Source organism: Hippoglossus stenolepis, chromosome 2 (assembly GCF_022539355.2).
Source record: "Hippoglossus stenolepis isolate QCI-W04-F060 chromosome 2, HSTE1.2, whole genome shotgun sequence".
Lineage (NCBI taxonomy): Eukaryota > Metazoa > Chordata > Actinopteri > Pleuronectiformes > Pleuronectidae > Hippoglossus > Hippoglossus stenolepis.
Genome location: NC_061484.1, coordinates 6,686,232 through 6,712,376, shown reverse-complemented (window position 1 = coordinate 6,712,376; position 26,145 = coordinate 6,686,232). Strand labels below are relative to the sequence as shown.

General features: G+C 40.2%; 1 protein-coding gene across 1 annotated transcript in view; it reads left to right on the top strand.

The window, feature by feature from the left end:
- chrna8 (cholinergic receptor, nicotinic, alpha 8) overlaps positions 1 to 24,994 on the top strand; it is a 45,573-nt gene extending 20,579 nt beyond the window's left edge. Inside the window, exons 3-10 of the mRNA XM_035184624.2 lie at positions 1,237 to 1,281; positions 7,118 to 7,227; positions 14,742 to 14,821; positions 15,829 to 15,996; positions 18,781 to 18,975; positions 19,712 to 19,798; positions 21,554 to 21,663; positions 22,025 to 24,994. Of these exons, the coding sequence (XP_035040515.1) occupies positions 1,237 to 1,281; positions 7,118 to 7,227; positions 14,742 to 14,821; positions 15,829 to 15,996; positions 18,781 to 18,975; positions 19,712 to 19,798; positions 21,554 to 21,663; positions 22,025 to 22,609 (1,380 nt within the window). The 3' untranslated portion in view covers positions 22,610 to 24,994. The remainder of the gene's footprint in view (positions 1 to 1,236; positions 1,282 to 7,117; positions 7,228 to 14,741; positions 14,822 to 15,828; positions 15,997 to 18,780; positions 18,976 to 19,711; positions 19,799 to 21,553; positions 21,664 to 22,024) is intronic.
- Positions 24,995 to 26,145: the final 1,151 nt, after the last annotated feature.

The window sequence follows — 26,145 nt, the reverse complement described above, 5'->3', positions numbered from 1 at the left end:
TGTAAAATATCATAAAATGCAGCTGGAGCCACTGTATATTTGTGTTTTGATGACGCATATAGAAAATACTGTAAACTCATGTCTTTGTTGAAGAGGCCCATCCTTTCTGCTCATTGTCACTGTCAGCTTCTTGCAAAAATTGCTCTTTGTCCTGTTTTGTCTTTTATCATTGTTGTACACATCAGACTGACACATCTAGGCGACACGTCCTTGACCCTTTCCAAAACAAAAACATCAGGAGTAGTTTTTAAATGACGTAATGTAATTAAATGTCCACTCTGCATGCCATAGAAAGGCAAGATATATCAAAAAGATGAATCTGATTCATCTTTAGTCATGTCCCTCCAGTCAGCACCAGGCTGCAGCAATAACCCAACATAATGGCCAGAGTTGTTAAACCTGGACATTTGTTTTTACTGTAAAATACTTGACTTTTCAGTCTTGATCTTCAATTAGTTTGTTAGCTAGCAAAAGCCCTGCGCTGCTCTCTGCATTATAGGTTAAACAGGTCAGTCCAGCCTGAGACTTTGCTCCAACCAATAACTGTTCCTTTGGTCTGCAAAGAACCTGGGCCCCACTAAAACCTACATAACGTAGGTTACATACAAGAAGATAGCTTCAATAAAGCTAATGAGCACAAACAAGCTAATTGCTACTGTTCTACCCTTGCAATATCTCAGGGGCAGGGCCAGGGGAGGCACTGGCCCCAGCTGAAATCTTATTGTGTAATTTTACCATGACTGTGTCCAATAATTGTAATAATTGAAATTATAGATGATGTTGAATTTATTGTTAGTGTGGCTAACTACACAGCAACTCTTAATATCATCACATCATTATTAATTTCAATCAGGGTTTTATGCAGGGGTTTACGCAAATGCCAAAAAAGTGGGCATGGCAGCCTGTGGAAAGACGTGTTGGATGACGTGTAACCCAGTCTGATGTCTGATGATTACATTGGCAAACACGAATTCTCTTGGATAGCGTTACAAGAATGTAATAAAAGAGAAAAAAGCCAGTGTGAGTCATTCTCATTCAGTGGGCACACCAGCTCTGAGCCATCTGGGACAAAGTTTGACTTCATTGCCGATCTGTCTCATAATCTCACGTCATGTTTACGAGTAGTATTTTTTATTAAATTTTTCTCGCCCTGCAGAATATCCTCATTCACTATGTGTCTAAAGCCACGTCTACTGGCTGCTGATTGCTTGTCTCCCTCCTTCTGTTCCCCTCCAGGATGAAAAGAACCAAGTGATGATCACAAATGCCTGGCTGCAGCTGGTACGTCTCCTCTCCAAGTGATTTTTGTGTAATCACTGTGTGATAGTTGTTATTAAGCATATTTTTGGAAGGTGTTTGTGTGTGATGTTTGTGTCCTGTGGGCTCTGTCATTCATATTTTAAAATCGTATTCACACATCACTGCTTATGAAGGCATAGAGGTTTAATCTAGATAAATCATTCAAAGCTTTTTAAAGCCAGACTTTTTGTTTGTTAGTAAGCAGGAATATGCAAAAACTACTAAACCAATTTCTATTACATTTTGTGGAAGGTGGGATATGGCCCAAGAGAGCAACCATTACATTTTGGAGCAGATACGAATAAATTGGCGGATCCAGGAATTTATTTCACCTTCTTTGCATCAGTTTCCATTGAATTAATTCAATCTATAGCAGTAGCAGGATTGCAAGTGCACAAAGGGTTGCTCTCACATGCAACAGACAGGTATAGAAACTAAGGACTGAAATAATTTCTTGTGTTAGAGAACTGCATTTCATGCCTCTTATGGGTACCAGCACAACTAAAGCTGAAACTATAAGGTCAGACTGTTGTGCGCCCACTGCGGTGACAGTAAAAACTGTATGGATGCTAACGCAAGCTCTTGAGTATGCGGCAAATAGCGCTGCACACAGCCATTCAATGCAGCAACGCAGCAAAATACCAAACATCAATTTTAATGTTACAAGAACAAAAGCTTTACCAGGCAAGTACAAACCACCAAAATTAATGATATTGAGTTTAAAGTTGGCAAAGGCTGCTGGAGTGCAACTTCTCCAGATCCAGTAAAGGACTACCAGACAGTGCTATGCATGCCTTGCTAGCATTCAGGTCCTGCCTCTGCACCTTTGGAGAAGAACAACAGAGTGGTTGTGCTAATCATATACCAGTACCCCATCCTCCTTTTTCACATTAACTTCAACTGCCCAAATTGTTTGTGTATGTCACATGGTGTGACCATGGCATGGCATCAAAGTTTGAGCCAAAAGAGAGGGATTTATTATAACTCCTCTGTGCATTGTCCAATCAGCCGCAAACCTCTTCCACACGATTACAGTCCTGGCCTGATCAGATCCATATGTCAATATTGACTCATGATCACAGCGCCACCTGCTGGCGACAGGAAGTGACATGTTTTATACCTTGACACACTGCTCCTGGCTGCTTTACAATATACAGCTCAAATGAGCTCAGGCAAGTCATAAGACCTTCATGATACTTCATGGTCAGAATTGGGACTTTTCCTGAAACCGTGTAAACATTGAGGTGCGGCAAAGTTTGATCCTTCGCCAAAGGAGAGAAAGTTATCATAACTCCACTGTGCATTGTCCAATCAGCCCCAAAATTATTTCACATTATCAGAGTACCAGCCTGAACAGCTCCATGTTTCAATATTAGGTAACACATATTAACCATTAACTATAGCATATTGGCTCTTTATTAGTCATTATAAAGCACTTATCAATGTCTTATCCTGCATGACCTTATTCTACAACTAATAGGCCATGAACTAACAGTTTTCCCTCAATAACCTCCTAAATACTGCGTATTGATAGTAAGTAAGGAAGTTGTGGTACATGAAATACAATCTTTATATGCTTTGCTCAGTATGGGCCTTATGAAGTGGTAATACCACAAGAATAGTTTTTCTCCCTTCATAATACTTACTAAATATGTTTTATTTACATGTAACAAAACACAGAACTGCAAGTGTTAATAGTGTCCAAATAACTCTTAAAGGGGACATAGCATGCAAATTCCACTTTGTTAGTGCTTCTACAGGTTAATGTGGGTATCTGGCATGTCTACCAACCCAGAAACGTCATGCTTGAGTGACTAGAATGAGCTTCCTGTGTTTTGTGTCGTAACAATACACTGGAAGTCTCCCTACATGGCCTTGGCCCACCCCCCACCTCATCCCCCCCCGCCCCCCACACTCGTTACGCCAGGTTTACACCGGACGCAGCGAGGCTGCGAGGCAGCGCAGCGCCGTTCCCAAGCGTGCAGCCGCCTGGCTGTTCACACGGGACTCGCATTTCTCCGCGCTGGTCAGCCCGCGATTCACTCACATGTGGCATTTGTCTGGATCGTTGGGACTGGGAGGCTGCAGCAGTTGCTCGGGGCGACCGCCGCTCTCCCATGCGTGAGCTGGAATTTGTGTCAACGCCACACAGCCAGCAGTGTGGAAGACTTCCGCAGTGTTCAGTACTGTCACACTGGCTCAAACACGAAACCCCCACTCGTTACGCCGGTTTACCCGGACGGCGAGGCGCCGCTGCGAGGCGCGAGGCAGCGCAGCGCCGTTCTCAACGCAGCCGCCTGGCTGTTCACACGGGACGGCATTTCTCCGCGCTGGTCAGCCCCATAGACTGTATATATAAGGTCAGCCCGCGATTCTGCTTTCTCCGCTTGTTGTTGTACCCGTTGAATGTCGGGGTTCGGGGGTAAATGATGGTCTTCATAGCCCCCCCACCCCTCTCTTTCTCTCTCTGTCTGTCTGCTTGTGTGCTTGTAGTGGATGGGCAGAGGGGGACATTTAATTATGTGATTGGGAAAATTAAAACTCAAGGACAACAGAAGGGGAATACAAAGTATGGGATGCATATTTGATAATTTATATCATATAAAATATGTAATTTATATCGTTTAAAATCATGGGGGGAGAGGGGGAGGGGGAGCTGGCTCATTAGCATTTAAAGGAACAGGCACTCAAAACAGGTCACTCTGTGGAGGGCTGTTTTAGACAGGGTAAAAAGGGTGCTGTTTTAAATGATCCTTGTGGTATTTTGACCAAAGTATGTTACAGACATTTCATTAAGACCCCAAGGAACCATATCAACTTGTGGTAAAATGGGCATGCTATGTCCCCTTTAATTAAGTCTTTCTCACTCAGAACATCTTAGAATGTTCCCCATTCTAAGGTGAGGTTTTGTAACATGTTGGTTGAAAATCTGTGTTGTCTCCTTTACACACCAAAAAGCTCTGTCAGCTGAAATGTATAAGGGAAGTTAAGGCAGTCCATTGTTCTGAGCCTTGAAGAAACTTTGAATAGATAGGTTTGTAAATCTCTGAAGTGGTCCACTAATAAAGGAGATATTTCTAATTGTGATGACTTCTAGAACCTGTGTAGACCTCCATTTTTTTCAAGGTGTAACCCATCACTTAAGAATAGCATCTGTTATTTGCAGTAGTTGTGTGCTATAATGTGTGAAGAAGAGGCCACTTTAGAATAGGGAACCTGTGTGGGTTAATAAGTGTCAAACTACTAGTGAATTAGTTATGAGCAAAAACTCACTTCAGAATGGGGAACATGTTCTGAGTCAGTAAGTTATTTGGACACTATTAACTCAGGGTCATAGCGCCAACTACTGATTCGCCATGAAACCGGATGTTTTTTTTTTACTTCACGGAGCCTTGTCCAATCGGCCCCAAATTGCTCAGGCTTCATCAGAGCCTCGACCTGAACAGATCTATTAGTCTGTATGTAGTGATAGTGCCACCTTTATCACTACAACTTTAATTCAATTTACATAGAATTTTCACCTTGTGGTCTGCACTTGATGGCTTGGATCGTAATGCGTGATTAATGGAGTGGTTCGGCGTTGCGTGACGGACAGAGGAAGTGAAGCGTTTATCCTTCCCACGGTGCACAAATATACGCCCCCTGGGCTGCATCAGGTCCCGAGTTCGCAAGTGCTCGGGCCTGAACAGTGCTGCTTCGCAGCCCTAGTTATGCTTTATTGTTAATATCATTGAAATCACCAAAGACTGGTTCACCTACATTTTGAGTCAGATATTTTTGCCTCCATCTTAATATAATGGAGGTGAAAACTAAGAAATGTGTCTCTCCAGAAATAAGCATTTTGATAATTTTCTACTTAACCTTTTTGTAACAGTGAATTCTGTGGGATATCCTGCATAACTGGGAGTCTATTTTCTGGAAAGCTATATTGAGCATAGCGATACTTCAGACAGCCCACAAAGTCAATAGCCAAAGATCCACCGCATCAGCTGACAGCAGCAGGTCTCTATGCCAGCCCACATCAGCTGATCCTCTTCTATGCATTCAATGGGCAAAGCTCATATTGTGCGCTCTATTTAAGCTGCTTTAGCTGCCTACTCTTCCTGCATCGACTCCACCCCAGCACCTCCTCTTCCGACTAAACCGGACGTAATAAATGTCATGTGTCGTCATTGATGCCTGCTAGTGTTTCGTACCGAGGTCTTTTAGCTGCTGCTCATGGCTCATGGAAGGGTAGGGAGGTGTGCTCCCGCTACCTCAGTCTTTCCACATATGCACATGAAAGGGCGGGAAGCTCTCAGAGCAGAGCTATATTGCCAAATATAACTTATTACAGTTATTGAAATAAGAAATTACATTTTACTAGAGCGGTCCTTACCATGTGTTAAAGCACCAGAAATTAAATTTCTTTCACTTGTATTGTCTTTGAGTTAAGAGAGTAACCTCTGACCAAAAATGTATACATGGCTTACAATAGAGTGGTGACTTAAGTATCCCATATGCACCTTAAAATGTATCACAGTTCATCTTGCATTCAAGATGAATGAATGAACTTCACATTCTTTTAATAAGAACCTAGTTGTCTCCAATTAGTGATGCTCTCTTAACATTTCTGTTATGTAACCGCAAACCTATTCTTAGACAGCTGTTTCCTTACATAGCCTAGTGTCCTCCTCATCTCTTCCTGACAGACTACAAAGTTACTGAGCTCTGATTTGTTCTGTTGGCTGTTAGTTGAGCCTTCCCAGCCAACAAACATGAAAAGAAGTCTCTCTAGCACCAAACGGCCAAGGCCCACAGATGACAAGTGTAGTAATTAAGTCATTAGCTGCGTGAGTGGAGACATTTGTCAGCAGGCCCATGTTAGATGGATCCCTTCGAAGAAACTATGATTTGGGGTTAATTGTAAAATCTCTGAACAGAGGCACATATGTACAGTGACATGCACATGCATAAACAATCTCTAGAGCTCATCCATCCATGCAAACAAAAAATACACATAGGTTCTGTCCACTTGTGTATGTGCATGCATGTGTGTGCTTTGGCCACATTAGTAATGGGACTGTGTTTGCTCCATAGGGAATTTGCCCTATGGCTACAACATCTGAGTGCTTCCATCTATATATATATATATATATATATATATATATATATAACTTGAATACATGTACTAGACACACTCACACGGACAGACATTAACATACACAAATGTACTTACATGCACTAACCCACACTAAAATCCATACCGTTGCACAGATCACTTCACTTGCTACACATTGTGAGTCATGAAAAGAGGTACACAGTGGACACAGCACACAGTCACTCTTTGTGGTTTTAAACACTTTGATTGTGGACTCAGTTAACCCCTCGCTGAACAAAGGTTCAGGCTCAAATGGGAGTGCAGGGGTCAGTGCCAACAACTGTTGGCTTGCCAAGATTTCACTGCCAGAATTCATTATCAGAGCTGGAGACTAAGTGTAAGAGCCAACAGTTGTTGGGAAATTAGCCTGTGTGAAGGAACAGCTTTCGATTTACGATTCATAATAATCACAAAGAGAAGACTTTGCTGTTATGGGCCAGGATATACAATAAACCTTGCTAATGTCCTTTATCGTCAAACAAGGCAAGAACAGCAACAGCAACAAATTGGTTTGTGCGACAAAAAGCAAACTATAGAAAAAAGCTTTAATTTTGTCATTCATTCACTTAACTTTTATAATCGGGTCTTTTGACCTAGTTTTTTGTCCATAACTATATAGCTACCTTTTGTATGATGTCCTCTTTATTAATAACTATCTCTGTACATTGTTTCTCTCAGTCCTGGACAGACATTTACCTTTCATGGAATCCAGAGAGCTACCCCGGGGTTCAGAACCTTCGCTTTCCTTCTCACCTGATCTGGGTCCCAGATATTCTCCTCTATAACAGGTAGGTTTGAATTTACATCCTTCTCTTCTGCTCTTTATTCCAATCACATCTCTCGCTGAATGACATCATTTTAATTTGTTCACTGACTTCCTGTTAATGTATTTTTCTTTTTATAAGAACCTTATTTGCACATATGGAACTTGTTTCTTAATCACAGATCTCCTCATACCATATGGGCCAGTGCCTTAAATCTCCCATTGCCTTGTGCCTCAAGGCTTTGAAATAGCCTGCCCAGAAACAGAAGGAAATAACATGTTTACTCAGTGTTCAAAATATATTATGATTAAAGATTTTGAAAGGTTTTAAATAAAGTTTATGACTTAAGTATAAACAAATAAATGTATAAATAATTAATGTATACATAAATTAGGAAATAAATACAGAAATAAATAAATACAGAAATTAATGAATAAATGTCTTAAATTTATTTCCACATTTATTTGTTTCTGTATTTCTGTGTCCGTATGCTAATGAGAAAGGCGGTCTTTACCTCAGTCTCATGCAGGATTGGTCACAGGAGTGGGATGATCCAGTTCTACTACTTCCGCCTTTCAATGCTGACTGGTGTCCAGTAGCTGCTTGCAGTGTTGTGCCAGTTCACACTTAAAGGAACTAGTTCAAAGTTCAGTTCATGCAGATGAAAATGAACTAGTTCACGTTCAGAGTTTATTTTTTATTGGGATGATTAGATGATTTACTGTGAGTGTCTCGTCTCATGTTGTTCTGAGCACAACATGTTGACCAGTCATTTTTCAAGATGTTTAAATGCTGATCAGGTCCTGATAACTAGTGATGAGTGTTTATTAGTTAAAGTGAGAGCAGGTCAGAGTGGAGGAGGAAACAGAAACTCCAGCTCTGTGCAAACCAACTGCAGCTTCTGCTCTGATCATGACGCAGCTGTGACCAGAGAAACTCTGAGTTTCTGTGTCCTCCTCCACTCTGCTCTCACCTTAACTAATAAACACTCATCACTAGTTATCAGGACCTGATCAGCACATGAAGTAACTTAATGTTTGTTTGATTCGCTCCAGAGTTTATGAGACTGAATTTAAACATCATGAAAAATGACTCGTCATTAGCATAGGGACACAGAAATACAGAAATAAATAAATGTTGAAATAAATAAATGTGGAATTGATTTAAGACATTTATTCATTTATTTCTGTATTTATTGATTTCTGTATTTATTTATTGATTCATTTCTGTATTTATTTATACTTAAGTCATGTCCATATATCAAAACCACTGACAAATCAATCAATTAAATAGTGCTGATCTATTATTTGATATATGATCTCAGCCTAAAATATCTGTTGCAACATTAAACAACTACAAAATACGTACAAGCTAGTTCACAGAAAACTACATTAAATACAATATTTTACACTAATACACATTATAGTTAGACAATATTTGGTCATTTTACTGGTCAAATATAATCTCCAGAGGAATTCAGAATTTCATTGTTCTGACAGAACCATTTGTTATTTCAACCTTCACGTTCATTTTAAGTGTGAACTTGCACAACACTGATCAGCACAGTGGTCTGTCACCGCTCCTGCCTTTTCATTTCAGCATCTTTCTGTTCAGATTTTTCCTTCTTCTATTTACACCAATTTGCTTTCTGTCACACATGGGCAGTGACTCCAGATTTCCGGTGCTCTGTTTACCCAATAACACAGTGGATAGAAATATTCCCCAGATACAATTTCACTCATGGATAAAGACTCGTTTAATGAGAGGATTGAGCCGATTCCCTGTGGGAGGACATAAACTATAACTCCCAGGGGGCTTTGCATCTGTTGCCTGTAATGTGAAGTGCAGTAGGAATTAGCCTACCAAAAGCACTGTGCCAACTGAATAAATATGTCAACTGATATTAGACTATTGATAATAATCCGGCCTAAGAAAAATGATTAAAATTTATATTTATATATATATATATATATATACCTCTATATATATACACCTCTATTCATATCCAGAATTTTTGTCATTTTTTTTGTTCTGTTTGAGACATCATCGTATAATTTCATCATGTTTATCGAGGAGGTTCACTGTAACAGTGCTTTGTGGAAGTATCCATCTGGTTGACCAGATTACTTTTCATACCTCTGTCATAGAATGAGACTTTTATAAAATGGAAAAGAGAAATAACCTGTCTCCTGAACAGCTCTTTTATTCATGGTCATTCTAACAGAATCTTGCTCCTATTCAACCGACTGAGTCATTTTGGCGTTCTGTTGTTTGGATGGAAATGAGGCTCCTCTGCCTGGCCAGATCACAGAGATACAAAGAAATTCAGTGGCTTTCTGAGACTGATATTCACAATGTGGTGTGAACTTTGTCAGTCCCCCCCCCCAGGTCTGCCAAGGAGTGACTTGATCATTTTCCAAAGTCTTTTTTCGTGGTACACAGTTTAGTCCTGAAACACACGCTGCTTTCAGATATTTATAGGCAGCTGCCTACATGGTGAACAAATAACGTTCAGAACATTTACCCTCTACAAAACAGCTGCGACACATTGAAAAAAACAGCAATACCCAGTGAGCGATTACAGACCTCAGCTGAAAAACTACAAGAGACCTGTAATTATGGACCACAGAATCCAAAATTACAACAGGAGGAAAAGCATAAAAGAAAATAAATATGATTACCTTGCACAGCATCTTTGAGTTTCTGTCTTGAAGATTTCATAATTGATTTTTTTGACCTGCAATTTAGTCTATTCACGTTACTTAATTAGCAAGCATGCATTGCAATTAATAATAACAAACTGTTCTTAGTTGAATGACCCTTTACTAAAACTGTTGCCAACTGTAAAAGGCCCCTGGGGATTGGCCATCATTGACCATTATTCATCAGTAAAGGCCTCATAAGGTTATTTAATGGATGTTTTTAATGCACCACTCCTCCTTAGAAGGATGCACACACATTTCCTTTCTTGCACAAACAACCAAAAAAAAAAGACAACCTGATACAAACTAGATGTGCAGTTGATTGATGGCACTTTTTTTGATTTACCTTCAAGGTGATTGATGATTCTTGTGGGGTGGAGAGAGAGTCCCAGCTTGGCTTGGAGAGAAAGGGAGAAACAAGTGAGAGACTCTCTAACGGGGATGATACGGAACATTAAGCAGCTTATGTTGGGGATCAGCGATCACTAACAATAACAACAGTATACAGTCCTGACACAGACCCAGATTGAAACTGACAGTCCTTATGCATGCAGTGTAAATCATAAGTAAAATCATTCATTACTATTTTTAGAAAGCAAAAAGAGGGAAAAAAAAGTGTCATTAGAACTTTGACTTATTCCAATTTGGAAAATTAGGTTAGAAAGATACAAAGTAAAGGGGAAAAGTGAAAAAAAAAAAAACTCAAAGAAGAAAAGCAGAAATAAGTAACTGAGGCTTTTTATACAAAATGTTTTTAGATATAGTTAACAGCATTAATAACAGTCGCCATAAAAAGCTTAGTTTAGAGCCTCATGTAACTATCTCCAAGTAATTTGATCATTTCAACTGTATACCAGAACACTGCAAGTTGGTTCTAAGTCAGATTATAAAAATAGAAGAGCTAACTTTTGGCCAGTCACAATAAGAAGTGGGTGAGAAATCAGTTTAGCAAAATTACAGACATTGTCAGTCCCAGATTCCAAAGCATGAACACCTTTCCTGGAGTCTTCTTGAGCCAAGAAGGGTGGCAGAGAGGCTTGCAGCTTTGCCATATAAACCCATCTCTTGTTGGGTTGGGGTTTAATTTCATGACCCTGTCAATCAAGCAACAGGTGAAGTAACTGACATTTGACTGTAAAACTGGTTCTGGGGGCAAAGAATGTAAGCTCTCTTGTGGAGAAGAAGCTTTAAGAAGTGCTGGAAGTGGGAAGGTACCCCCGGTTACAAGGGAATTCAGGAGATGCGGAGTAACCCAAGGTCATAAGGGAGTGCAGGAAGAAGAAAGGTACCCAAGGTCACAAAGGGGGCGGAAAGGTACTTATGGTCACCAGGGAGTGAAGGAGATGGTAAGGTAGAAAAGGTCACAGGTCACAAGCATCTGGCTGAGTGCTGGAGCAGCTCTTTGTGTGACTGGCTCTGACATAGAGCAGTTCAAAGAATCTTCTCAAAGTCTCTGGGTTGGTCCAAGAGAAGACAACACCTGGGGACTTCTAAAATAGAGAATAGATCCCGGATGGGAAAATTGATGCGAACGCCACCTCAAATGTGAAGCAACAACTTGGAAAGTCAGCGAAGTTCTTGGCACACCAGTTGCCGTGTTGCTGACATCATTACTCATACTAAGAAACACCAATTTACAAGTAGCTTGTCACACTTTTGTCACTTGCAAACTGTATATCTCTTACACCATACTTTGTACCCAATGCAGAAGTTTTTATGATCTTCATGCACATGTTTAAAATTATTTATATGCCTATCACATCCGATCCTTTTTATTTGCACTATGTTATCATGCAAATATTGGAAAGATGTGTCAAGGCGTTGTTTAAATCCTCTGAACACATAAATACAACACATTTTGTTTACAACTTCCACAGGTTTTCCACATCTTCGGACAAGTATTGATATTGTTTCATTTAGAATTTAAGTTATGCATTTTTAATTATCCACTCAAACGGATGCAGGATACTCCAACTAAGGGTGGTACCTCCAAGTTAGCTATTTCTGTTGGAGGATCTAAAAGATAGTCAGCTGTATTCTCTGTATGTTCCCACGATAGCACAGGAACAACCCTAAACTCTTTTCAGATAAATAATAAAGGAACCATTTGTCATTTCCCAGGCAAGATTTTGAATATTTCACCATTTTTTCTTCACTTGGGAAATGGCACACAAAGGGACTGACTTTTTCGCTTTCACTGTTTTTCTTGAGTAAATAATGAAAACCAAGTCTCTTTCAAGCTGCTTGCTTTTCAAATAGACCTGGTTTTGCTCGTAAATCTACACTGTACATCGCTTTCCTGACTTTGACAGCATCTCTTGATGATGGTGTTGTAACAGGCAATGTTTTCACAGGTATTAAATACAAATGTGGTTGATGCCTCAGAGGACACTGCAGCATTATGTATTCTTTTGGGGTTAGTCACTTGTACCTTTGATTATTTTTCCTCTAACTGTTTACTGAAGCTATAGCATCTTTTCAACATTTATAGCCATGCAAGAAAATATAATTTTCCTTCTAATTAGCTTTATTTTTTTTTAGATTTTTCATTAAATAAGGATGCCCCCAATTTAAAAAAAAAAAAGAGAGAAATTCTTGAAGAATCCCGGTGCGGGCAACAACACTCTATTGGGATTCAGGGCCTTCATCATGCCCTTATCTTTCACTTATGGCTAATGACCTTTTGGGATCACTTACTTGGTGATCTGATTAAGATGTTGTTACGGTTTTGAATCAAAGAATTTCCTGTGACACCTGAGTGTGCTTGCTATCTATTGTTTTTTCCATGGTATAAATCTTCCCTTGCTTTAAAGTTTACAAAATCAATTTGAAAAACCAACCAGGCTTTGGCTGAGCCTTGAAAGAATCGCTCAAACATGAACCGTATCCTGCATTTCTGTTGTGATAGATTCTTTTTTTAATGAGAATTTAAAGCTTTCTCATTTCAAATGCTAACACCAAATTTTTGTTATAAGGTCAATGAATTCCAAATACAAGACTGAATGGTAATACACCTCATATATTCCCAGCAATGGATAAGGGCGATTGCAGCTGTTTTGTATTGATGTAGTGACTTTACATTAGTGTGGGGTGAAGCATTGTACTCTTATATGCCTCTTGGACTCACAAAAAGCCTTCAGAGGAGTTAAAGCATGCCCCTCACTCTCTCCCCCTGCTTCAATGCTCATACTGTAAATGGTAGAAATGGACTGATGGACAATAACAGATGATGGTGTGTCAGGATATTGTCTGGCACTGGATGAGCACTTGATACATTCACATAATAATACGCATTCAGTCTACAGTGTAGCCAAGTAGATTCAGTGTTTTCATGGGAGTCACTGCACACTAAAAGATATGAACCAATGCCATACTATATGAATAAATACTATTTTGCCTTCATGGGAAATATTTTATTGATTCATTGAATCTGTCAAGGAGGTCATGTTTTCAATCCTGCATGTTTTTTGTCCATTCATCAGCTTGTCAGTATGTTACATTATTCTTCAATAAAACTCTCTTTGCAGACTCTGAGTGACGTTCTCAAACAAGCCAGTTCACTGGCACTTTGAGCTAAGGGCTGCTGTCAGCTTTCTGACAGTCTACATACTGACTTTTAGCAGTTATTTTATTTACCATGTTCACCATCTTATTTTAATGTGTCAGCGTGGCAACATTTGCTAATTAGCACTAAACCCTCAGCTGAGGCTAAAGGGACTGCCATTCATTTTTTCTGGTATTTCCTCATACATGAAAGTATTAGTGGACAAATAAATATTCTGACTTGACGATAAAAGGTTTATGGACAGGAAATGTGAAGCAATCTGTCCAGTAGTTGTCTAGGAATGTCATTAAATACCATTAATTGTCAGTGTCGGCGTAAACCAAAGTGGTAAACTGAAAGACTGACATTGTCGTCATTAGACCTTCAACTATAAGAATTGGTGAATTAGTGGATTCATTGATTCATTGACCAATGTTTTTAGTGTGTATATATATATCTATATATAACCAAATCAGCAAGAACATTATAACACAGTCCATTACTTATCTAACAGGAACCTAAATCCGTTGATGATCTCAACAATTTATGCTTGTACAAAGCCCTACAGTTCACTTATCCACATTATCCGTATAATTGTGTGTCATCATGTGTATTTTAATGCAGATTTACTACTCAGAATCCTCAGCGGAGAGATCTACACTGTTCTACTCGTTAATTGAATGCACTTCTGAGGTCTTTTGAAATCTGCACTTCATGAATGTCTAATCAAAAGTATTTAGTTAATGTTTCTATTTCCCTGCTTCCTTTTACTGTAATGAAGGCAGAAAGACCTTTTATATCCAGCATAAAAAAAGTCTTCAACATTTGTAATGACAATTATAAAAATGTCTTATCTCGAAAACTTAAAGCTCTCTGGGTTTTTTAAGCAAATTAATTCAATTGCTGTAATTTGTGGGGAGACATTTTTGTTCCTGTGATTGAAATGTGTAATTTTCTCATGATGCTGCCTGTACTTTGCTTTCTGAGTACAGATAATACCGCTCTGTTTGAAGGACGTCTCGATGGCAGATAACCATGTTTAGTTTAGAGGATAAAATTAAATACTGTCGGTCCGGATGTACTATAATCCCCCTCAAATCTCTATATCTCACTCTGTCACCTTTATTCTCGCCTGCTTTTATTGTCTACACTTTTGTATTGTGTTTACCTTTGTACTTTCAACTTCCTGGCCTTTTGGCTTTTTTCCATAGAAGTACGTCTCACTTTCTTTTTCTTTTAACGCTCCATTACTGTTTTCATGTTGTATCTAAACACAGTTCTCTCCCCTGCAGTGCAGATGAGAGGTTCGATGCTACCTTCCACACCAATGTGCTGGTCAATGCCTCAGGATCCTGCCAGTACATCCCACCAGGTGACACATTAAGGATATGCCTGATCTTGTCTCTCACACAACCGTCTGTGGATGTTGTAATTGTATCATCACCAACATTGCTATCTTTCCACATCACAACTGTCACCATCTTCATCCTCAGAAACAGCATTATCATCAATCATCATCATTATCTTTATAAACACCAACATAGTTTGATGTTTAAAGATGTTTTGTTATTGCAAATCAAAACTATGGTAACTTGGTTAACTTTTGTGTGGAAAGGTGCACATAAATCGTTTTATTTTCAAATTAACTGAATCAGTTGTAAGTTTAAAAGTTTTATTTGCCTTCCACACAGTAAATTGTTTAGTGATTGAAAATAAAAGAAATTAAAAAGTTTTTTTTAATTTAATTTGTCTGCAGATTATTTTGTAGTGTTCCTACAGAATTAAGTCTTAGGGAAGCGGAGACATTTGTTCTTATATATTTTCTTAGGGTGTAGAAGGAGACATGTTTAACTTTGTCTGCAGACTGTCTAATGAGACACACTGGCCTGCCTCCACTGCACAGATGGCAAGGCGCTGTTTATTTCAATTCTATTAATATTGAATGTATAATGTGTCAAAATCGCATCAAATTTGTAACTGCACTTCCTTGGGCCCTTAACAATATGAAGATGATAAGTTGACCCATTCTCAAGATATGCAAGCCACATACAGACAGACAGACAGAACATTTCTGGAATTAGTAGATAGATGTAGGGATTTGATGTTTTCCTCTGTGACGCATCAGACATGTGTTGCTCAAGCATTCCTGGCAGGTTTTCCTGACTGAGACTTTGAAAAAGTGAAACGACTCAGAGAAATCTTTAAAACACACTATCTGTCTCTATGTCTGGTGTCGGAGTGGACATTTTCAAAGGAATGTTCAAATTAAGAATTGAAATTTTGAATAAAACTAATTTGGCAAAGTAACTCGTCACAGCACATCAATATAAAGTAAGGAATTTAGTTTCAACTGAATCTTTCCCCAACACATCTCTCCAGGCATCTTGAAGAGTACCTGCTACATAGATGTCCGGTGGTTCCCGTTTGACGTGCAGAAGTGTGACCTGAAGTTTGGCTCCTGGACCCACAATGGCTGGCTGCTGGACCTCCAGATGATGGATGTAGACATCTCTACCTACATACCCAATGGAGAGTGGGACCTTGTTGGTAAGAAGATAAACCGAAGGGCCAAGCACATAATGCCAGTAATAGAAAATAAGAGGGAGGAATCAGACCCACAATCCTCCTGCAGCGTCTGTCTGTTTATAGGCATCAAATATACTAATTTACATTTCTTTAATAACTGTTTTTTATAAAAGTGAAAAGGAAAATAAATCAAGCATTAACTGTTGGTTCAAAGAGAGATTTAAATCTTGAACAAGAATCAACATGGTGCCATTACAGGGAAAAAGATGAGTTGTGAGGGCTGATGCAGAGATGTGTTGAACATGAATATTTGTGAGAACTACCTGAGCGTCAAACTGAATGTAAAAGAAAGACAAACGTTGACCTTCAAACATAGAAGGGGATATTCTCCATCTTGTCATATGTTCCAACAAGTTTGACATGAAGACTTACGACGTTTGGCCTCGGTGTCATGTTTGTGGAAGTTAAGACGTCCAGTCGGTGTCGACCGGCTCTGACAGCAGGTGTTTCAGGAACATCAACTTCCTCGTAGATGTCATTCTCACTGACACCTTCCTGTGCATCACTCCTGGTTAAATCAGACAGCTGCAGATAACTGCTACAGAATTCTGCTGCTGTTTACTGTCGCTCTATCCACACCCTTTCTTCCTGCCGATGAATTCTTGAACTCATTCTTTTACAAAGAAAGAAAATCAAACCCTGTTTCTGATGAGCACAAATCGACGCTAATTTCAAATACAGCACCAACAGGTAGGCTTAGTTGATAATTCATGTTGTGCTTCAGTCCTGCTGTAATATTGTTTTAGTCATGAATGTACTGTGTACTTTTTTTCCTGCCCCATATGCAAGCGTGGTCTTGAGTCAATACAATCTGGAAATCAGAGAATAATAGGGCCAAGGCCTCTCACCGGGAATAGCTCAGTTTATTATTCTTTGTGTTGCCTTGTGTCTTTCTTGCCCCTGGCCTCTCAAACTCTTGCACTGCTCCCCAGCTCGTCTGTCTGCTCCCCAGAAACAAAGAGAGATTGACAAACTCAAGATAAGATTAAAAAAACGGATTCCTTTCTTAGTTTTTCTCTTGTTTTCTTTTAGTATCCTCTTTCTGCGCATGCAAATCAACTCTCATCAACACTAACCCAATTTTGTATATTTATCAGAGGCAGACAGAGGAATCCATATTCACACACACAAACACACTTACACACAAAATGAATGGACCCAGCTGGCTTGGGGAATAGGGGGGGGGGGGGTGTTAGGTGACAGCTGGCCCAGGGATGGTTCACTTAATTCAGGCACAGCCAGGCGGAGAACTGGCCGACTACATACACACTATCCTGGTGCCACAGAACATGCCCATGCCCATGCCCATGCCAGCATACACACACACACACACACACACACACACACACACACACACACACACACACACACACACACACACACACACACACACACACACACATGGTTGATGCATCTGCAGGACTGCAATCCATCAAATTAATAAATGGCTAACAACGGCTATTTCTCTTCAGCGTTCAGGTGACACAGTTTAAATGAAATGAAATTGAATCCATGCAATTAATCTGAATTGAATTTCCATAGGAAAACACGCACACACATTTACACACATGCACACACGCTCTTTCTCTCTCTCTCTCGCTCTAGGGTAAGGGTCTAATTTGTTTCTGTGACACTCACTTCAAAATTAGTTCTTTGAATATGATGCTGATATGGCTAATGCAGCCATACAGTGATTCTTGAAACATAATCAAATTCATGGCACTTAAGGATATTTACTCACAACAGTTTCTTGACTGTGAGCCACAAGGGACTCTTCATCCCAACAGTGCACACACATACACAATGTGTTAACACCACCTCAGGTTAACTTTGAACTAATTGTGTGTTAAATCTTCCAAAGTCACACTTTCTAATCATCTTGGCTACATATTTGGTCTCATAGTGAGATTACATTATTCAGATACACACACACACACACACACACACACACACACACACACACACACACACACACACACACACACACACACACACACACACACAGGTATTATTTGACTTTGATCAGACCAAGCTGTTCTTGTTTTCCTTTGGCTTTTGTTATCTGCTGTATGAGGCAGACGAATAATGTAAATGTGAATATGCCAACGAGACAGATAAGAGCAGGTCACACTGATTATCACTGGGGTATTAGTGAGTGGTTTGTCATTGAACTTCAGATTTGAATGTAATTCTAGTCTGTACTGTAGCACATAATTACTGAAATAGCTGTGGAGCGTAACCTGTCAGTGTGCAGAGATGTGGATTTACAGTAATTTGTGTTTCTATTAATTGCTTCATCTTTATCTCAATTTTCTGTAATTGCATTTTTCCTACCTCAGGGCCCTTCAGAAATAGCTACAGCTTCAGAAAACAAAGTCTGCCCTCAAACAGGAGTCATTACATAGCACTACATGCAGGAAGTGATGATTTATGACTCAAAACATAAAGTCAAGCACCTGGGACTCTGTCTGACAGATCTGTGCTGTGTTTTATATAAAAGTGTCCATCGTAAAATCAGTGCATCATGAGTGGTACTTATGGGCGAGATCGCATTTCCTTTTTTTTACAGTGACAAGCTGCTTGGTTACCAAGAAAAAAGGTTTATGGCAAATTCCTGATCGACTACAATCTGTGCGCAATTATAGATTCAGATTTGACCTTTTGGTGTTTTTGCGCGCAGACTTAACATGTTTGAATTTCATTTTATAACTCCACCATCTTCCCATCTCTTCCCTTGTCCCCCAGGTGTGCCAGCTAAGCGTAATGAGCTGTACTATGACTGCTGTAAAGAACCCTACCCCGATGTAACGTTCACGGTCACCATGCGCCGCAGGACACTTTACTACGGCCTCAACCTGCTCATCCCCTGCGTGCTCATTTCTGGTCTGGCCCTGCTGGTCTTCCTGCTCCCTGCTGACTCCGGAGAGAAGATTTCACTGGGTACTGAGCAGGGGACGCACATAAGCATCAATCGCAGCAATCACACACACACACACACACACACACACACACACACACACACACACACACACACACATTTGTATTTCTATCTTCATGGGGACACTGCATTCCCTAGCCCCTTACCCTAACCTAAACCTATTTATTTCTAATCCTCACTTAGTAAGGTCTGTGCTCAAAATGGTCCTCACAAATATAAAAGTACAAGTACACACGTTCCCTCACACCAACACAAAGACAGTGATTAATTATTATTGTCATACATGCAGACAAAGATGTGTCTCTCTCTCCCCAGCCTCTGAGATCTCAGCCCACCAGGTCCTGATGCTGTTGATAAACGATCTCTATTTATCTGTCACTGCTCTATGCTAATTCTGACATTACGGCTCGTAATTAGCGTCTGTGTTGGATTCCATTCATTAGCAAGAATAAAAGCTTCATTACAAACGCAGCAAAGATTATCACCTGGACCAGACAAATGCCAGCTTGTTTTTCAAATGTCACTCAATGAGACAGGCTCGGAGTAAATATATAACTTAGTGTTCCCACGAGGGAAGAAAAAAAAGAGTTTTTACTCCAAAATAAATCCCACATGTTTTCACCTCTTTTGAAGCAACCAGCTGCACTTATTTTGAGTGCTTTCAAGTCACCATTTAAGACAAAAAAAAATGTTCCCCTTTGTGCTTCTGCTTATCTGTCTACTGTCTGTTTCCTCCAGGCATCACAGTGCTGCTGTCTCTAACAGTGTTCATGTTACTGGTGGCAGAGATCATGCCTGCCACTTCTGACTCCGTTCCTCTGATTGGTAAGACACTTTGCTGCACTAATTATTGCTCATGTTGTTGCATTTTGAAAGTGATGAAAAAAGTTAATTTGTGATAAAAATGTACTTATAATAATGTGGGAAGCACCTTTAAAACAGGAATAGTTGACACACTTCTATACTTTTTTGCTCTAGATTGGATTAGAATTTATATGTATGGTGAAGAGTATGGTTTGTATGGATTACGCAAACAAGATAAAGCCTCTTAATAGTGAACAATAGAAGTGTTTCTAACCTTTGCCTAGAGCCAAGCTACCCGTTTCCCTTTGTTTCCAGTCTTAATGCTAAGCTAAGCTAAAGGCTTTATACTGAATGGACAGACCTCAGACAAGACCAAGCCCCCAGGAATGGCACTGGGCTGTGAAGGGACTTTCGGTTTAGTGGCTGCGAGTATTGCAACTTTCATGTTCATCATGTACACTGACCCAGAATAGCATTTTCCCCATGCTCCTATAGTGGAAAAGGAGTGGCTGTAAAATGTTGAATTCATTTTTTCTCAGCATCACAAAGTTGGATAATCTAGAGGAGCTCCATGACAGGACAATTTTTTCAAGTTCATATGTGGGGACGATAATTAAGTAGTTTTCAGTGGCAGTCGTTATTTACTTTGTCTTACATTTTCCTCATGTTCTGTTTGCGAGAGGTACTGATATTCTCATATAACCCTTGGCAATAAAAGTAACCAAATCAAACTGCACCAAATTGTTTGATTGAAATGAGACAACAAAGACTGTGAAGAAATGATCCAATTTGAAACTCAAAATCTTTTATGACATAATAAAATTATGACATAGTTTTTATAAAAAAAACTGAATCTGACCTTCACCAGGGAGCTGTGGGCACATTCTGGACATTATAATAAAGGGTGGTTGGTGGGTCAGTGTCGAGATATTTCCTATCAGTTTTTAGGATTTCAACAACAAAGTGGATGGATGCAAATAATCATTTACCCAGCAGGCGGTAGACCAATGTGGGCTGTGGCATGAAAAGAGCGGCTGAATAACAAACTGCTGTGATGTTCACACCTCACAGTTACACCACAGGGCAGTTTGTGTTGGACATTTTCCAGCCCCCACACAGACTTGTCGGATATGTGGTGCTAAAGCAGTGGGAGGAGCTGAGCACGAGGCTGGTGGTGCAGGATGCACAGACGATACGTAGGACACCAACAGATTTGCATTGTATAACGCCACACTGACACAGAGCAGAAGAGACAAGGCCGTCAGCTACGAGATGAGAGTTGAGGCTGCAGACAGAGATGCAGCTCCGCATCATTTGGCAGCTCAGTGATGTAAAACGGAGCCATTACCCAACTTGCTTTTACTGGAGTCGACGTATTAACACATTGCAGATTGAAGACAAAATAAAATGCTCCTCAGCATTCACAGCATTTGCTCTGACAGGTTTTTATACAGCTCCAATTATACTTTCAAATGGGGAAGTATACAGAATCATTTGATTGGTCCACTTTTTCTGTGAGGACGCTGTCATTCCACTGTTATGACCGTAGGTCTGTTGACAGGGGTAAGCTCCCCACTGACCAACCTACCGGCCAAAATACCAAGCTCACCTCTTATGTTTCTTCCTTAGATACACAACTAAGCGTTTCATTCTAAATTTACTGGTGAATCTCAGATAACATACTATAATTTCTCTGTCTTTCACTTTGTTAATTTTTTTCTCTATCCCCAAAAGAAATTGCTATAGTAAAGTAATATGCGTTGTTTTCCTCTTCAGCTCAGTACTTTGCGAGCACCATGATGATCGTGGGCTTGTCCGTGGTAGTGACAGTGCTTGTACTGCAGTTCCACCACCATGACCCCCATGGAGGGAAGATGCCTAAATGGGTAGGTTGACAATTTCATTGTATGATTAAAAATACTTGTTTAAAAAGAGAATTTTCTACTAAAACAATGAGCATTTTAGCTATTTATCAGTTTTAATCCATTTCCATACCAACACGCCTGAAAATGAATATTGTGTGACCACTTGCAAACATGCATAGGAGATGCGATCACATCTCCTATGCATGAGAAATGTCACATTGGTAGAAGTAGAAAATTTCGTTTTTTGTTATTTCTTCCCTTTGCCTCTTATTTTTTCTTTTCATTTTACCACTTGCTTCTTCATCTGTAATCGCACATAATCTCCCCTCCCTTTCTCACCTCTTTCCCTCCCCTCACATCATGCTCTCATCTCTTTTTCCAGGTTCGAGTCATTCTCCTAAACTGGTGTGCTTGGTTCCTCCGCATGAAGAAGCCTGGAGAGGGAAGGAAAACCACAGTGAGCTCCACTAGCCCCTCAAACTACAAGTACTCCCACCCTCCTCCTCCTCACCACACCAGCACCAGCAGCATCCAGATGAGCACCATACCAGGCCAGGCATCCACCCAGTCGACCACAACCAACGGGAACATGAACCTGTACTTTGGCTATCACTCAATGGGCACAGAAAACCCGGCTTTCCCACCGAGCACCGATTCCGCTGTGGTGGCATGCGGCGGTCACCCGAACGGCTCGTCCCCGCACGACATCCACTCGGAGCAGATGCGAACTGTGCTGCTGGAGCAGGTGCCGGAAATTTCCCAGATCCTGGAGGAAGTGCAGTACATCACAAGGCGCTTCAGGGCGCAGGATGAGGGAGAGGCGATCTGCAGCGAGTGGAAGTTTGCGGCGGCGGTGGTGGATAGGTTATGCCTGGTGGCCTTCTCGCTCTTCTCCATCATCTGCACCTTCACCATCCTCATGGCAGCTCCCAACTTCATCGAGGCTGTGTCCAAAGACTTCACATAAGGCCGATATCGCCCCTCTCGAAAGAAAACAAGAGAGGCAGAGCTAACATTAAAAATCCTGTAACGATTAGAACTGAGCCACAAGAGCCTCCCTGTGTCTGCAATGTGAAGTAACACAAGATCCAGATGTTTTAGCTGTTGTTACAAGTCACAGTTCTTCAGACCCAAACTTTTCCTCTTTTTTTTTTTTACACATATTTGTCACTAATATCTTGGTGTATTGGGGTGATGTGGTTTTTTAATTTTAAGGTGGCTCTCTCATGATATGCTACGTAGGAGGTTGAGGCTACGCGCAATAGTTAATTATGTAGAAACACACACTAATGCACTTTTCATCTGTGTCCCCACTGCACCACATTGTTTACCTCCCACCAGTTGAGCTCATGTCTCACCATAACACACTGCTCACACTCAATCCGCTCCAGCTCGCTTTTCTGCTACTTCTTCCACTTCCTTTCTCCACCGTAGTGCAGTTGATAGAGAATAATTTTTTCCCCCTCAGGCCTCTATTCTAGTAACGCAAGTCTTTTGTATTTTGTAAATAAATCTACATCTTACTTTCAATGTGGTGGTGAGACGATATCTTTTCTATTATGTTTGTGAACTTTCTCACCTCTTTCTTACCCTTTCACCCTTGTTTCCTCACCCATACTATTTTCCCATCAGTTTTCTCATTTCCTTGATCCAGGACCTGTGAAGATGAAAGGTTTTACCAAGTCACACTTAACTGTGACATACAAGACATTTACAGTTTTTTCTGAGTTAATGTATAAATCATTTTTAGAAGGGGTCTCCCAGCATCTGTCTTCGCTTCCATCCCTTGTGCTAAACAGTATGTTTATAGTGATTAGAATATAATACACTGTGGCTATTAGATCACTTGTTCAGAGAAATATTCACAGAAGATCAGAGCAGGCCATGATTGAAAGACAATATTTATCCTTATGACAGATCTTTAAATGTATTCTGAAGGGACATCACGCTGGTAGAGATGCATTTGGTACTAATCTTTTGTACTGCAGAGCCCTTTGTGTTTTTACTCTCATAATACTCAGCAACAGGCAAACACTTTCTTCTCTAATCTCTAGCAACAACACGCAACATGGATTACTGGGTCACCTTATGTAACAGATTTGTGTTGAACCTCCATCTCCTCACCACCCGAACGTCCTCTCTGATCCTCAGCACAACAAGACACAAGTGAATTGCCACTTTTACACGAGCGACTGAACTCAGACGTAGCACTTTGCCACTTCAAGTGAATACTTGAGGAGGAACCAGGGACGAACAAAATCAGCAACACGCAGTTCACTGTGGGACCTCGACAGGAACAGTCATTGAAATTGAAGTTACACTCAATCGACGGGCAGAGTAAAGACATATAGCTGCAACCCGATGACACCGTAAAGCATTTAAATGTCATTTCCACTCATAATGAACAGAGACAAATAGTTGAAGCCAGTGCTGGCTGAAGAATTTTGCAGCTCTCTTCATGTGGACAATGTTTTTTTTATTTCAGTTTTGAAAATGTAATCAACAGCAATTAATCTTCACAAGCCTTTTTATGTCTACATTTAAATCACAAATATGGTCTAGAATAAAAATGTTTTGCAATGTTAGGGGGAACACCATCATTTTAATGCTCAACAAGATTGTAAACTGGTTTTAGTTTCTTGTTGACGGTTAGAAGATCACTGCCACTGTCATGTCGGTATGGAAAAGCTACAGCCTTCAGGCTGTGTTAGCTTAGCACAAAGGCAAACAGCCAAGACTCCAGGAAGTCGCTGCATCCACCCAAGAAGTACAGTAATCAGAGAGCTTTAGAGGAGCTGGTAGAAGGATTTTATCGTCTTTGGACAAGTCCCCGTGCTAAAATAATCTAAGCAGCTGCTGCAGGCTATAGCAACACTATTTTAGACACATCCACAAGAGTTAACAGATTGGAAGTTTCAGGGGCTACTGCATGTGAAAACAGAAAGCTACGCATTCATCTGAGAGAACAAAGCTGAAACACCAGTCAGTAGGGAATATGAAAATTGAAGGTCACATTTTTGAAACGTGGGATAAGAACAGTTTTCTTCAAATCACGTTCACACATGAAACCTCTCCATTGTTACTTATTGTTATTGGTTTCTTTTCAGCATTTCTTAGATTTTCTGTAACGAAAACATGAAGAGAATTCTGGGTTAAATAGATTTTCCTAGTTTTGACTCTGAAAACCTTTTGCTTTAGCTACCACAGACTTTGTTTTATGACTGGTGTTGTATTTTGTCGACTTCAGTGTCATTCTTGTGGTCTGTGCCTCTGCTCAGTATGATACATTCTCCTTCAATGGATACATGACTGTACAATACTTTTCTGACAAATAAACAGAGAAATGTGCTAATTGCTTGTATTGGAGTGGCCGAAATGCTGCAATTCACCAACTTCTATGCTTTTCTCATGTCAGATTGTCGGCATTTCTTGAAGTGACCGGGATAACAGGTTGGATGCTGGCATGCAGAGTAATGACAGCTTGGTTAATCAGTGATTCCCATGGTATGATAGCAAGGTGACATAGGCCACTTGACTACTAGTAGACTACTTTGTCGAAATACCATCAGCCGTCATTTTGGTTGAAGATGAATTGTAATTGCTGGCATTTCATTGATTCAACAGTGAAATTCAATCAGAATCATCATGTTTGAGTTGGTTGACGTTGATAAGTCTTTAAATTCAATGTTGAAACGCCAACATTGACTTTAATATTGATTTTTTTTGTCAGCTCCATTACCATGTTAGTGCATCTGTTGGATTCAACACTTCAGAGCAACATTTCTTTTTAGATTGAATTTCCATAAGGTTTGGTGAGCACATGGACACATCGTTTCCTTTACCAGATGAACACTGTAAATCCTTTCTAGAGCCAACAATGACACATTTCTGACTTCTAAGCATCTCAATATAAACATTTGATCATATATTTAAATGCAGTAGTGTCCAAACTCCAACAGTAAGATATGACATCCGCCCCTGTTCGTAGGGGCTGTATGTGAGAACGCAAATGTCCGAGTGAGAGCCTCTGGACCTTCTGCAGACTATCTCCGGCCAGCACCCTGGAAAAAACCCTGCAGAATGTCCAAATGAGCCCATGTAACAAAACAGCAGGAGATCCCTTGCAGGATTCAATGTGAGTGGGCGAATTGACAACGTTTCTAACAAGTGACAAAAGAAAAATACAAATACCTAAGGATGCAAAAGGTGGAGCCATACACATAGAAGAAAAAACAAAGATGTCAAGGGAGCTTCTGGAGATAAGAGGCAACGCCGCTGTCAATGTGCTGAAAACAAAAATATGTGATTGCCGCAGCGGATCTGCTGCACCACTCCTCACACGAAGAGGGGATTTCTGTGTTTTTGTGAACGGGTCTGAGAAGAGAATCTCTTGCTGTGTTGTTCATGTGTGAAAGGCAAACTATGGAGGAAGTCCGGACCCAAGTCAACATTCTTCAATTCATGTCTGAATATGGCTATAATGGCACAATCCAAATAAAGCCT